The sequence below is a fragment of the Papio anubis genome, chromosome 7 (genome assembly GCF_008728515.1).
Source record: "Papio anubis isolate 15944 chromosome 7, Panubis1.0, whole genome shotgun sequence".
Classification (NCBI taxonomy): domain Eukaryota; kingdom Metazoa; phylum Chordata; class Mammalia; order Primates; family Cercopithecidae; genus Papio; species Papio anubis.
Genome location: NC_044982.1, coordinates 14,472,252 through 14,487,550, shown reverse-complemented (window position 1 = coordinate 14,487,550; position 15,299 = coordinate 14,472,252). Strand labels below are relative to the sequence as shown.

Below are 15,299 nucleotides of genomic sequence, written 5' to 3'. Positions count from 1 at the left end.
GCAACCTCTGACTCCCTGGTTCAAGCGATTCTCCCGCCTCAGTCTCCAGAGTAGCTGGGATTACAGGCTTGCATCACCACGCCCAGCTAATTTTTGTATTTTTAGTAGAGACAGGGTTTCACCATGTTGGCCAGGATGGTCTTGATCTCCTGACCCTGAGATCCGCCCACCTCGCCCTCCCAAAGTGCTGGGATTACAGGTGTGAGCCACCACGCCTGGCCAGAATTAAGCTTATTATTAGCATCCAGATGCAAATTAAATAATCTTTCTCAAAAAGGAATTTTTAAATGCCCCACCCTAATATGAAGATTCTACAATCCTTTCATGTTTATCTATATAAAAATCTAGTACTCTAGTTGGCCGGGCATGGTGGCTCATGCCTGTAATCCCAGCACTTTGGGAGGCTGAGGCAGGTGGATCACAATCTAGTGATCTAGAGTGTAATCTTATACTCTGTAGACATGATCTATTAGAAGAACTTCTGAAGGTCGCCTTGTTACAGTGACTATTGAAAGGCTGTGAAACGGGGCCTGGGATGTAAGCAACACATAGTAGATGCTTGTGACTACTTACCTGAATAGAGAAAAAACCACTGTCATCCATATTTCCAGAAGGCTGCTGTTAATTTTGACAGGTAGTTGAAGCACGCGTGGAGGTGGGGAAAGAAGGATACAAACTGTCATTAGCGTGCATATTTAAAATAACATCTTTGCATTTCCATTTCCAAAGTTAACAGTGCAGTTATAATTCACCAGTCAGATCCCTATACGAAGAATGGTACATCCTTTTCTAAATAGTATCCAGTTTTTAAAAGAAATGTAAGCCGGGTGTGGTGGCTCACACCTATAATCCCAGCACTTTCCGAGGCCAAGGCAGGTGGATCATGAGATCAGGAGTTCCAGACCAACCTGACCAACATGGTGAAACCCCGTCTCTAACAAAGATACAAAAAATTAGCCAGGCATAGTGGCGTGTGCCTGTAATCCCAGCTACTTGGGAGGCTGAGGCAGGAGAATTGCTTGAACCCAGGAGGCGGAGGTTGCAGTGAGCTGAGATCGCGCCATTGCACTCCAGCCTGGACAACAGGGCAAGACTCCGTCTCAAAAAAAACAAAAAGAAAGAAAGAAATGTGACTTAGTGAGTTTAACATCAGTACCTGTAAAAACGTGCGATAATCTTCACTAGTAACTCCTCCTTCTGCCATTCTCATCCTCTCCTCCTCATCCAGCTGATGTGCAATTGAGGATAATTCCACAGGGCTAAAATATTCTCCTTGCAATAAATTATTCAGGCAATGTTGAGCACAAAGTGAGCCTTCTTGCTAATATTTCCAAAAGAAAAAATTAAAACGTGACTTATTAAACAGAATTGCACAGTATTTTCCCCTAAATAATTTAATCATTAACTTTTCTTTCTTTTTTGAGACACAGTCTTGCTCTGTTGTCCAGGCTGGAGTACAGTGGAGCACTCTCGGCTCACCACAACCTCTGCCTCCCGGGTTCAAGCAATTCTCCTGCCTCAGCCTCCTGAGTAGCTGGGACTACAGGCATGCACCACCATGCCCGGCTAATTTTTGTATTTTTAGTAGATAAGGGTTTCACTATGTTAGCCAGGATGGTCTCGAACTCCTGATCTCGTGATCCGCCTGCCTCAGTCTCCCAAAGTGCTGGGCTTACAGGTGTGAGCCACCACGCCTGGGCAACTTTTTTTTTTTTTTTTGAGACGGAGTCTTGCTCTGTCACCCAGGCTGGAGTGCAGCGGCACAATCTCAGCTTACTGCAAGCTCTGCCTCCCGGGTTCATGCCATTCTACTGCCTCAGCGTCCCGAGTAGCTGGGACTACAGGCGCCCGCCACCACGTATGGCTAATTTTTTGTATTTTTAGTAGCGATGGGGTTTCACCGTGTTAGCCAGGATGGTCTCGATCTCCTGACCTCGTGATCCACCCGCCTAGGCTTCTCCAAGTGCTCGGATTACAGGTGTGAGTCACCATGCCCGGCTCCAACTATTTTTTAACATAGTTGAACTGAACTTTCAGCTTTAGATAAGTCTAATTAACATAGGTACATGCATTTTCATTTGTTAACATTTATTTTACAAATCTACTATTAATGAAACTACAATTACATGATCAAAAATTTAAGAATTATTTTAAACAAACATTATCGGTCAGGTGCAGTGGCTCACACCTGTAATCCCAGCACTCTGGGAGGCCGAGGCAGGCGGATCACGAGGTCAGGAGATCGAGACCATCGTGGCTAACACAGTGAAACCCCATCTCTACTAAAAAATACAAAAAATTAGCCGGGCGTGGTGGCGGGCACCTGTAGTCCCAGCTACTCGGGAGGCTGAGGCAGGAGAATGGCATGAACCCAGGAGGCAGAGCCTGCAGTGAGCCAAGATCACACCACTGCACTCCAGCCTGGGCAACAGAGCAAGACTCTGTCTCAAAAAAAAACAAAAAACAAAAAACAAAAAACATTATCATCTATCAAATGCATCAAATCTCACTTTACTAAAAACCACTGTATAAAACATTTAGTCTCCCTCATTTTCAGTACCTAAAATAAGTTCATTCTTGGAGATTCCACAGTAAATTACTAATGGTGAAAGGAAATTTTAGTCTCTAGAACAGTTATTTATTTATTTAAAAAATGAGATATGACTATGTTGCCCAGGCTGGAATTGAACTCCAGGGCCCAGATCCCTTGGGATCTTCTTACCTCAGCCTCCCAAGAAGCTAGGACTACAGAAACATGCCACTGTGCCCAGCTGCCTAGAACATTTATTCTTTTAACATAATGCCGGTCAAGCATGGTGGCTCACACCTGTAATCCCAGCAGTTTGGGAGGTCAAGGCGGGTGGATTGCTTGAGGCCAGGAGTTCGAGATGAGCCTGACCAATATGGCAAAACCCCGTCTCTACTAAAAATACAAAAATTAGCCAGTGTGATGGTGTGCACCCGTACACCTAGCTAATCGGGACTCTGAGGCATGAGAATCGCTTGAACCTGGGAAGTACAGACTGCAGTGCGCCAAGACTATGCCACTGCCACTCCAGCCTTCTGTCTCAAAAAAAAAAAAAAAAAAACTCCACACAATTTAAATGCTTGTTGACAGAATTTCAAATCTTAAGAATCAATACAGGTGAGAAAAATTCTGTTCCATGTTAAAACTTGCAGTTACAGAGCTGAAGTTCTCTTCATGGAACTCTACAGATAATGTACACACAGTGTAATGCAATGAGCAGAACTGTCCCAAACAACCCTGGAGCTCACTCCTGGACAAGCCAGCAAGAGGGACTGCACCCAAGGTTCAACTCCCATGGGACGACAGGCTTCCTCCTTATGGGAGGTAGGTACAACCTCCCACGGGTTCAGAACCTTCAAGTGCTGGGCAGTTTCTCACACAACTGGCAGCCTGAATCCAAGTCCAGGGTGCCTGGTACCGAGTAACCTGTGTGTAATCCTCCTCCCCACAGCAGTAGCTTTCCCATGCTACCTGGTAAGAAGGGAGAATCACGTATAGATGGATCCCTCCCTGTGAACACAGACACCAGGTTTGCCCCTTCCTGAAATGATAGCAGATGAGAGAACATTTCCTTCTCCTGCTAACCTTGGCCCTCCAAGTTCTCTCTTTCCCCAATAAGGTCTATTCCTTAACCCAACTTATCTGACATCACGCAATTTGTCCTGAGCTATGTTACACAGTAGACTCTAAAGAGAACCACCTTGCAAGATGGAATTTTTTCCTGATAAATCAATTTTCTAGGAACAAAATTCAGCTGGTGAAAAAAATATGGGTTATATGTGTATAATGGAATAGGAAGACAGCATTGAGACAGCCTGAGTCTGAGATAAGTTTATCCTCATCTTTTGGTAAGGAATAAGTAGCTTGGAGAGAACACTAGCCCCCAAGTCTTCTCATGAAAATAGACTTTTTGTTTCCACTTCTTTCTCCTTCTTCTATATTTCTACTACCAGAGTGCAACTCTTACTGAATGATATGCAAATTGAAGGGATATACAGATGTTCTACTTATAACCTATTGAAAAACAGCCAAGGCTGGCTGCGGTGGCTCATGCCTGTAATCCCAGCATTTTGGGAGGCCAAGGCAGGAGGATTACTTGAGTCCAGAAGTTTGAGACCAGCCTGGGCAACATGGTGAAACCCCATTTCTACAAAAATTAAAAAATTAACTGAGCATGGTGGTGTGTACTTGTAGTCCAGCTTCTTGGGAGGCTGAGATAGGAGGATAACCTGAGCCCCAAAAAGGTTGAGGCTATAGTAAGCTGATATTGCACCACTGCACTCCAGCCTGGATGACAGGGCAAGAACCTGTCTCAAAAAGAGGGGAGGGGAGGGGAGGGGAAGGGAGGGAAGGGGAGGGGGAAAAGAAAAGGCATGACAAACAAGCACTTCACAAGACAGTCAAATAGCTATAAAGAACACAAAAAAGATACTCAACTTCATTAGTCATCAGGGAAATGTAAATTAAAACCACAATGTGTTATTACACAAACTCTAAAATGGCTAAAATGTTGGAGATCAGAGATATAGAAACTGTTGTATACTACTGGTGAGAGAGTAAATTGGTATAACCAATAATAACTAATAATTATGTAATGCATCTACTAAAGCTTAACATGTACATCTCCTATGATCTAGCAATTCCATTAGTAGGTACATAATGTAAACAACGGAAATGCAAACATATATTCATCAAAAGATATGTATAAGAATGTTCACAAAAGCACTATTTTTGTGCTACAAATAGCATTACTATTTGTAGTAACACAAAATAGCATTACAGATAGCATTACTATTTGTAATGGTCCCTAAACTGGAAACGACCCAAATGGATAGCTGGGATCACAGCAGAATGGAAATTGTGTTTACTCACAAAGGAATACTACATAACAATGTGAATCAATTAACTACAACGACCTGGAACAGTATGGATAAATCTCTCAAACAATGGTAAACTAAAGACGACAGAGTCAAAAGGGTATACACACTGTACGATTCCAGTCACAAAAGCTCAAAACTAAGCAAAACTCATTTATGATATCAGAATTCAGCATAGTGATTATTTTTGGTGGGAGTGCAGTGGAGAGAGAGTACCTAGAAAAGGGAATAATGGGAGGTTATAGGATGCAGGTAAATCTTCTGTTACTTGCTGTTTACACATGTTCATTTTGTGAGAATTCACTGAGCCGTACTCTTAACGATTTGTGTGCTCCTCTCTGTATGGTACCTAATTTTTAAAAAATTCAAACAGTAAGAAAAAAGCCTTTGCTAACACAAATTTCCTGTCCTGCTGTCAGTTTGGAGTTTACAAACTATGGTCACCATACTTAATATCACATATAGCAATAGTGACATCCAAATATTTGATTAAAATTATCTCTATAAAAAATAGCTTTAAATTATGAAAAATAAGTACTTGAAATCAAACTTCATCAAAGATACACTGTATTGCTACAGGAAATATCAAGTTCTGTACTTCTAATATGATTTAATGGAAGGAAAGAACAAACTGTTCAGTATAAATTTAAAAATGATGGCCGGGCGCGGTGGCTCAAGCCTGTAATCCCAGCACTTTGGGAGGCCGAGACGGGCGGATCACGAGGTCAGGAGATCGAGACCATCCTGGCTAACACGGTGAAACCCCGTCTCTACTAAAAAAAACACAAAAAACTAGCCGGGTGAGGTGGCGGGCGCCTGTAGTCCCAGCTACTCGGGAGGCTGAGGCAGGAGAATGGCGTAAACCCGGGAGGTGGAGCTTACAGTGAGCTGAGATCCGGCCACTGCACTCCACCCTGGGCGACAGAGCGAGACTCCGTCTCAAAAAAAAAAAAAATAAATAAAATAAAATAAATAAATAAATAAATTTAAAAATGACTTAAGGCTAGGCACAGTGGTTCATACCGTAATCTCAACTGTTTGAGAGGCTGAGTGGGAGGATCACTTGAGCCCAGGAGTTCAAGGCTACATGGAGCTAGGATTATGCCACTGTATTCTGGCCTGGGTGACAGAGCAATACCATGTCTCTCAAAAAGAAATAAAAGAAATAAAAATAAAAATAAAAACAAAAATAAACATAACTTAAGTCATAGGACGGATCAAATGCCACACAGACCAAAAGAATTGTACAATGACAATGAGCCCACCTAAGATTATGCATTTTCCTGCCTTGCCCTTATCTCAAACTATCCCCAGCCACCTCTCTCATCAAGCTTTAATCAAAGCAGTAGTTCACTTTGCCATAATCAAAGTTCAGCAGTATTGAAATCTCATGATTTGGCTGGGGATGGTGGCTCATGCCCGTAATCCCAGCACTTCGGGAAGCCGAGGCAGGTAGGTCACTTGAGATCAGGAGTTCTAGACCCGCCTGGCCAACATGGTGAAACCCTGTCTCTTCTAAAAATACAAAAATTAGCCAGGTGTGATGGCAGGCGCCTGTAGTCCCAGGTACTCGGGAGGCTAAGGCAGGAGAATCACCTGAACCCAGGAGGCAGAGGTTGCAGTGAGCTGAGATAGCACCACTGCACTCCAGCCTGGGTGACGGAGCGACACTCCGCCTCAAAAAAATAAAAAATAGGCCGGGCATGGTAGCTCACGCTTATAATCCCAGCACTTTGGGAGGCTAAGGCAGGTGGATCACGAGGTCAAGAGATCGAGACCATCCTGGCCAACATGGAGAAACCCTGTCTCTACTAAAAATACAAAAATCAGCTGGGTATGGTGGCACACGCCTATAGACCCAGCTACTCGGGAGGCTGAGAGGAGAATCGCTTAAACCCAGGAGACGGAGGTTGCAGTGAGCTGACTTCACGCCACTGCACTCCAGCCTGGTGACAGAGCAAGATTCCGCCTCAAAAAAAAAAAGAAAAGAAAAGAAAAGAAAAGAAATGAATTAAAAATTTTAAAAAATAAAAGAAATCCTATGATTTTAGGCCCAGACTTCATTGTGTTGGGCTCAGAGAATTAGCACACTGCAGTTCTACAAAGATAATTTATAAAATCACAAGGGAACTGCTACCAAATCATTTACCCCCAACCTTTCCAGGTTTTCAAGACCAACCTGAAACTAGTTAAAATTACCAGACACTACTAACTACAACACAAATCAGGTATAAAGCTAAGATGCTCTCAGGAATGGGCTATCTGGGGACAAGCTGTCAATCTAGCAGCATTCTCACCTCCTCTTAGTGCTCTCCGAGCCCTTACTATGAGGATCAGCAAACACAAGCATCTGAGTAATGGCAATGGCCAGTACTTCTACAGCACTATCTGCCAGGGAGCCTTCTCTACACTCGAACTCTGAGGTTATGTCTGTTATTATCCGCACCACTACAGAGGAGGAAACCAGAGGACAGGGATCCTAAGTAACTTGCTCAGGATCACACAAGTAGTAAAAGGCAGAGCTGAGACTCAAATCCAGGCAGAGGTTTCAAAATCTGTGCCATTAGCACTTCGAGTCATTTATACAGAATTTGGCTTCTCCTAAAGCTCAAATATCCTAAAGACGGCTAAAATCCAGCAGCCACAAAAGGGCATAATGAATGCCACAGAGTCAATACTCAGCATCTTTTCAATAACTTTATGTACAACCCCAGCAAGTTTAGTTATTATTCCCAGTTTGCATTACATTAAAATCCCCAATACAAATGGCACAGTGACTGGACCAAGAAACATCAGCAAGAGAAGTGATTTAAAAAAAAAAAAAGAGAGAAAGCAGGCACCAGAACTAAAACAAACAACAAAAATCCAGTAGTTAGTGGTCATAAAGTTAGTACAAAGGTTTAAGTTAGGGGTTGGCAAACTCTAGCCCATGGGCCAAATTTAACTTGCCCCGGTAGCTAAGAATGCACTTTACAATTTTAGATGGTTGGGAAAAATATGCACACATAAGAATGTGTGACAGAGACTACAGCTGGCCTGCAAAGCCTTAAAATGTTTACAGAAAAGTTGTTTACTTTAGATAAACAGCACCATATATATCTCAGAAACTCAAAGACCTCTCTTTATCCATTCAAATATATACATTTTTTTCTTTTGGGACAGGATCTTGCTCTGTCCCCCAGGCTGGAGTGCAGTGGTGTGACCTTGGCTCACTACAGCCTCGACCTCCCAGACTCATGCAATCCTCCCACCTCAGCCTCCCAAGTAGCTATGACTATAGGCGTGTGCTAACACACCCGGGCTAATTTTGTTCATTCTTTGTAGAGACAGGTCTCACTACGCTCAGCCCCATTCAAATATTTATTGAGTACTTACTCTGTGCCAGGCCCTATCTCAGGCACTGTAGATGTATCAGTGAGAAACTGTTTTTACATTCTAACTTAATAAAGGGTACTCAAAGTGACAACTCAGAAAGAGGAAACCAAGGTTCCAAGAGGAAGTGGTTGCAAGGCCCTTTGTAGGCAGATATTCCCACCTACCCAGCTTCTCTAGGGCCAAAGTTGGTTCTCTGGCTCTCCAAACCCAGGACCTAGCAAGGGTTAAAGGTATATTGCAGAGGGGAAGGCGGTGAACTGAAAAATGGCACAGTAAGCCCAAACATTCCTAGAATGGACTGTATAGGAGATTAACAATGGGCCATATGGTTATAGGTGCATACTCTTGAGTATGCCCAAAAAACTAAATTGTTGAATCTTCACTTGCTATGTACATACAAGTTAATGATAATGGTAAATACATTCCTGAAGTATCTGTAGGCCTACACACATGCTGATAATTCAGAGGGACTCTTTTTTTTTTTTCTTTTCTTTTCTTTTTTTAGACAGAGTCTCGCTTTGTTGCCCAGGCTGGAGTGCAGTGGCGCGGTCTCAGCTCACTGCAACCTCTGCCTCTTGGGTTCAAGCTATTCTCCTGCCTCAGCCTCCCGAGTACCTGGGCAACTGCCACCACACCTGGCTAATTTTTTGTATTTTTAGTAGAGACGTGGTTTCACCATGTTGGCCAGGCTGGTCTCAAACTCCTGACCTTGTGATCCACCCACCTGGGCCTCCCAAAGCGCTGGTGTGCGCCACCGCACCCGGACTAAGAGGGACTTCTTTCGGGTAAGTAGATTTTCGCTAGGCTAGCACCCAGCTTTTATTGATCCCATGGTTCAGTAGAAATGCGTCCCAACTAGGTAACAATCAATATTGTTAAAAATCTTGTCTGATTCTCAGGAAGTAGTGTGAAACATGTTTAAGGCCTTCCATGTTGAAATCTGGTCCCACACCAAAGCCTTTGAAAATTAATAACAAAAATATGGCCGGGTGCAGTGGCTCACGCCTGTAATACCGGCACTTTGGGAGACCGAGGCGAGTGGATCGCCTGAGGTCAGGAGTTGGAGACCAGCCTGGCCAACAGGGTGAAACCCTGTCTCTACTAAAAATACAAAAATTAGCTGGGCGTGGTGGTGGGCACCTGTAATCTCAGCTACTAGGGAGACTGAGGCAGGAGAATAGCTTGAACAGGGAGGCAGAGGTTGCAGTGAGCCAGGATCGCGCCATTGCACTCTAGCCTGGGTGACAAGAGCAAAACTCGATCTCAAAAAAAAAATGTTTTTAAGAAAGTACATGTGTATTTTTCACACACTTTACTCAGCCAAGCAACTAAATCTCTATTGTCTATGATTTATAAATCATGTCAATCAAGTCAAAAAATCAGTGACAACTATACGACTGAGGCCTTCCTCCCCCACTGTAAATCTGCCTATTTCAAAAGTTTCTGAGATGTTTTCTACAATGAAAAGCATTGTACTTAACAATTTGTTCCAGGCACAGTGGCTCACGCCTGTAATCACAGCACTTCGAGAGGCTGAGGTGGGAGAATCACCTGAGTCCAGGAGTTCTAGACCAGCCTGGGCAACACAGCGAGACCCCTGTCTCTCCAAAAACATTAGCTGGCCCTGGCGATATACACCTGTAGTCCCAGCTACTCTGGAGGCGGAGGAGGGAGGATCGCTTGTGCCTAGGGAGTCAAGGCTGCAGTGAGCCATGATCTCTCCACTGCACACCTGCCTGGGTGACAGAATGAGATGCCATCTTTAAAATAAAAATTAAAAAAAGATTTATACTACAGATTTACATCTGGTAAATGTATTCTTTTGTCTTTGCTTTATTTGTTGTGTGTGTGTGAATTTTAAATGTCTGGGATAAACGATCATTTATAAGCATTTAATAAAACAAAAACCCTTTGCTCCTCCTATTAAATAATAGCCTTACCAGCAACTCTTTCCAAACATGATACTATTATGAAACAAGATATCATGTGCCAAAGTTGTCCTGGGGAAGGCTTCACTCACATACAAATGGATGGATAATAGCATGTGAGAAACGAGGAGTTTCTCCACATGTCACAAACAGTATCTTCAAGTGCATGGTCACTGAAGAGTTAAAGTGACAGCAAGCTAGGCAGACCACAACAAAATCATTCCAGTCCACTCCTAATACCTAAAAACAAAGCTGGCTGCCTGCTCCGGAAAGATGGGAGTACCAAAAGAAACCAAACCCAAACATCCCGTAATAAAAACTCGTGACGACTTCCCTGTTTAGGGGCACAACGGGTTTCCTACTTCACTTCCTAAGTGTCAGGCCCTACAGTGGGCGAGCCAAGGTCTCCTTCCTCGGGAGGCTCGCGGACCTGGTGCAGGGGAAAAAACATGAACAAGACCTCAAAGATCTAAATGTAGGGAAGACTCCAATATAGAATTGAGCAGTCTGGAGAAAGAAAAGTTAATTCTGCCAGGAGTAGGGTAGGAGGGGTCGAGGGAGGTGTCCCAGAGGTGACTGTAGCTAGACCCTAGGGAGAGGGAAGGATTGGGGAGGGGTGAAGGAATCCTCCGAAAAGCTATGGAAAGTGACTGAGAAAGGAAGAAGCAAATCCACTGGGCGCCACCGCGCTCCCGTGTCCCGAGACGCCCCCGGCCCCGCCCATACTCCCTCCCGGCTCCCAGGGCGGGGGCCGCGGGGGAAGTAGGGGCGTAGGTGATGCTCCCCTCCCCGAGCCGAAGAGGCGGGAGGCTGCGGCTTCGCCCCTAGCCCGGCAACATCGGCATGGGGGCGACTCGGACCCCACCCAGCCCTCCGGGAGGCTGTGATGCCGCGCTCCACGCCCGCCACCGCGCGGCAGACAGCTCCCCACCGCACGCGGACACTCACTTTCTCGTGGAAGATGGACTCCATGTTTATTTGTCTGGAGCCAACGGCCCCCACACCAAACCACCCCCTCCAGCTCCGCCCCCTGTCCCTCCCCTCCGCCCACCCCGCCCCACCCTGGTCCCCCCGCCCACGTGCCGCACGCAGGCCAATCACCCGCGAGGATGCGAGTCACGTGAAGCAAAGAGCGAGTGAACGCCGGGGACACGTGACCTTGGTAGCGCGTCCTCCTAGCTTCTGTTAGCGGGCCTTCTGGGGGATGCTACATCGCCACCTGCTGTCTGGAGGATCTTCTCCGCTTCCCACCCATTTCTATGGTTTCTTAGGTTTCTGGGGGGAGGTCTGGACCACTCACCTGGGTTCGATATTCTTTTTGTTTTCCACTTTGTACTTTCTACTGTGTTCATATAACTATTTATTTTCTTTCTCCTCCTCCTCCACTGAAAATTTAGTAAGAAAAAGCCATCATTACATTCTCCCAAAACCTAGCACTTGTATAAAAATGATAGCTAGGCCGGACGCGGTGCCTCATGCCTGTAATCTCAGCACTTTGGGAGGCCGAGGCGGGCGAATCAACTGAGGTCGAGAGTTTGAGATCAGCCTGACCAACATGGAGAAACCCTGTCTGTACTAAAAATGCAAAATTAACTGGGCGTGGTGGCGCATACCTCTAATCCCAGGTACTTGAGAGGCTGAGGCAGGAGAATCGCTTGAACCCGGGAGGCAGAGGTTGCAGTGAGCCGAGATGGTGCCATTGCACTCTAGCCTGGACAACAAAAGCGAAACTCCGTCCCCAACCCCCCAAAAAAGGAAAAAAGTGATAGTTAATATTTATATAAGGCTTTCTATGAGCTAGGCCTTTTTCTAAATGCTTTGAATATATTATCAAATTTAATACAGCAAACTTTGATGTAGGTGTTGATGTTATTCATACACATGAGGAAACCGAGGCACGGAGAGGTTAAGAACAGCACAATGTCCAAGGTCAGATGGTAAGTTGCCTTGCCAGGATTCAAATCCAAGTGACTTGTTACCACTGTAGGTGTTCGGGCCCTTTAGAGGGAACTTAGAAGTCTCATAAATTGTGTGGGAGACGGGGAGGTAGCAGCGGTTTGATGAAACTTGAATGGAAGGATAGGTGCAGATCTTGCACCTTGAAACCAGATTAAGGTGTACTTTTTTTTTTTTTTTTTTGAGATGGACCTCTCTCTGTCCCCCAGGCTGGAGTGCAGTGGCACAATCTCCCCGCTCACTGCAACCTCCACTTCCTGAGTTCAAGTGATTCTCTTGCCTCAGCCTCCCAAGCAGCTGGGATTACTGGCACGCATCACGACGTCCAACTATTTTTGTGTTTTTAGTAGAGAAGAGTTTGTACCATGTTGGCCAGGCTGGTCTGGAATCCCCAACCTCAGGTGATCCACCTGCCTTGGCCTCCCACAAGTCCTGGAATTACAGGCGTGAGCCACCGCACCTGGCCAAAGTGTACTTTTAAAAGGATGTGGGGAGCTATATAAATATTTTAAAAGAAGACACGTGGTCATGTTTGCATTTTAGAAAGATCACTGGCTGCAGAAAAAAAGCAGTTGCTGTTGAAGGACTCTTCGGAGAGATGACGGTGGTTTGGACTACAGTGGTGTCTTAAAGATGGAAATAGGCCATTCTGAGAGATTATTTGGACGTAAAGAGACTCAACAGAACGTGGTGATGATACGGCTTCGACCAGTGGAAGAATGCTAGGGTTTTCGTCTTGAGTCGAATTACATAAAACGACATGGACAAACGTGGAGTGGTTTTAAGGAGCATAGTGTTTAATAGGCAAGAAGGAAGGGAGAAGAAAGAAAGAGGAAGCTCCCCTGTAGACACAGAGGGATGGGGGCTCCAAAGCCAAGAGAGGAGACCCGGAGAGTAGGGGAGATACCAGCCAATTATATGAGGAGGCTGCAGGAGGCGGTGTCTGATTTGCATAGGGCTCAGGGGACTGGTTTGACCACGCATGTCATTAATGTAGCCCTCTAAAAAAAACTGGCCCTCCCACCCTAGCTTTTTAATACGCAAATGCAGGGCGCCACGATGTTCTACACATGTGGGGCTATGCAGGGGTGGCCATGTTGCCAGCACATGTGAGAGCAAGGGCAAGGGGACAATGGTGGGAATAGCCCTGTTGGTGGACCCAGTTTCTGACTGCCAGCATTTGCATATTAAAGGTTGCCAGCTTGGATCTAACAGCCAGGGCTTTCACGCTAGACAGGAAACATTTCTGGAACTGCTTCAAAGGAGACAAAAACTTTTTAAGGACCCCTTTTCCTCTCTATCTGCCTAAAATAATTTCTTAATTACACCTACCACAGTGAGGGATTGGGGAACGCAGGAGACAGAAATGTGAAGGTGACTTCTGGGTTTGTGCCCTGGGCAGCCACTGTGACAGGAGTGATATTGAGAGCAGAAACAAGGGAGGAACAGCAAAGTTTTGGGAAGAAAATAAGATAGAGTTTACATTTTGGAGATAATTTGAAATGTCTATGGACATTCAAGTAATTATGTTGAGTAATGGTTGGATACCAGGTCTGAAGTTCAGGAGGCTGCTTTGAACTCAATGAGGAATTGTCATTAAAAAAAAAAGGTAACTAAGGCCGGTGTGGTGGTGCACACCTGTAATCCCAGCACTTTGGGAGGCTGAGGCAGGCAGATCTCTTGAGTTCAGGAGTTTGAGACCAGCCTGGCCAACATGGAGAAACCTCATCTCTACTAAAAATACAAAACTTAGCTGGGCATGGTGGCTCATGCCTATAATCCCAGCTACTCAGGAGGCTGAGGCAGGAAAATCGCTTGAACCCAGGAGGTAGAGGTTGCAGTGAGCCAAGATTGTGCCATTGCACTCCAGCCTGGACAACAGAGTGAGACTGTGTCTTAAAAAAAAAAAAAAAAAAAAGTAACTGAAACCATAGGAGTGAATAAAATCATTTTAGGGAAAAGGAAGTGCTTGAGAAGAGGGCTACAGCTGAGCCCTGAGGATAGAGAAGCAATAGCCAAGGAAGAGGGAGAAAAAGCAAGAAAGTGTGACATTGTGGAATGCCTGGGCAGGGGATGCTTCAAGGGGTAGTCAGTTTCAGTTGCTGCCAGTAAGTCAAGCAATACAAGGACTTATAAGAGGCCACTAAATTTTGTTGCTATGGAGACAATTGGTGACTTTGGGGACTGCAGGTTCAGAGGAGCAGAGGGGGCAGTGAGAGGTAAGGGAATGGAGACTGCCAGAGAGGACCAGGTGCTGAAGGAGAGGATTCGGTACCATTTATTGAGCATCTCTGTGTGCAGAGTTCACAGCCTTGTATGGGGAAAAGTCCATGTTCTTAAGAAATTGTGTGGCCTACCCAGGGAAATAAATCATAGTCTCAAGAAGTGAAAAAAATTGCAAACCACCTTTTTTTTTTTTTTCTTCTAATTGTAGTTGATGCCTTTCAAATGAATTAATGAAGTCAAAGGTCTTAGTCCTTTTGGGGCGCTATAACAAGATATCTTAGAATAATTTATAAACAGAAATGTATTACAGATCTGGAGGCTGGGAAGTCCAAGATCAAAGCTCTAGCAGATTTAGTGTCCGATGAGGGCCCATTCCTCATAGGTGGTGCCTTTTTGTGCCCTCACAGGGTGGAAGGGGAAAAGGGGCAAACAAGCTTCCTCTCTGTATAAGGGCACTAATCCCAGTCACAAGACTTGGCCTTATGATCTGATCCATCTCCCAAAGGCCCCACCTGTTAAACCAACACACTGGGGATTACATTTCAACAAATGAATTTTGGAAAGATACAAACATTCAGATCATAGCACCAAGTATCTGGGAATCATTTTTTATTCTCTTCCCACAACTACTCCACATCACCCCTTATTCCAGTCAGTCCTCAAATGCTATAAATCCACTCCTAACTCTCTCTCGCCCTTGTCTTCATTGCTACTACTTAGTTCAAGCCCTCTTGCTATCTTGTGCAGTCCAGTCCAAGGATCTTTGAATTGGTCTTCTGATTCCAGTCTCAATAGGTCTAATTCATGGTGCTGTCAGTGATCTTCCAAAAATGCAAATCGTACAAGATTTTCTTTCATTTAACAAGTATAACTGTGTATCAGGCCCTGGGACTATAACCATGAAAAAGA

At 44.9% G+C, this 15,299-nt stretch overlaps 1 protein-coding gene across 6 annotated transcripts in view; it reads right to left on the bottom strand.

Moving 5' to 3' along the window:
* ATXN3 (ataxin 3) overlaps positions 1–11,241 on the bottom strand; it is a 44,093-nt gene extending 32,852 nt beyond the window's left edge. For 5 of the 6 annotated variants that reach the window (XM_009212148.4, XM_031667896.1, XM_031667900.1 and 2 more), the window contains exons 1-3: positions 11,157–11,241; positions 1,157–1,321; positions 574–618 (exon numbers count right to left, since the gene is read on the bottom strand). In XM_009212148.4, coding sequence (XP_009210412.4) covers positions 574–618; positions 1,157–1,321; positions 11,157–11,180 — 234 coding nt within the window. In that variant the 5' untranslated portion in view covers positions 11,181–11,241. The remainder of the gene's footprint in view (positions 1–573; positions 619–1,156; positions 1,322–11,156) is intronic. The other variant, XM_031667895.1, reaches the window with a different exon arrangement.
* Between the last annotated feature and the right edge of the window lie 4,058 nt (positions 11,242–15,299).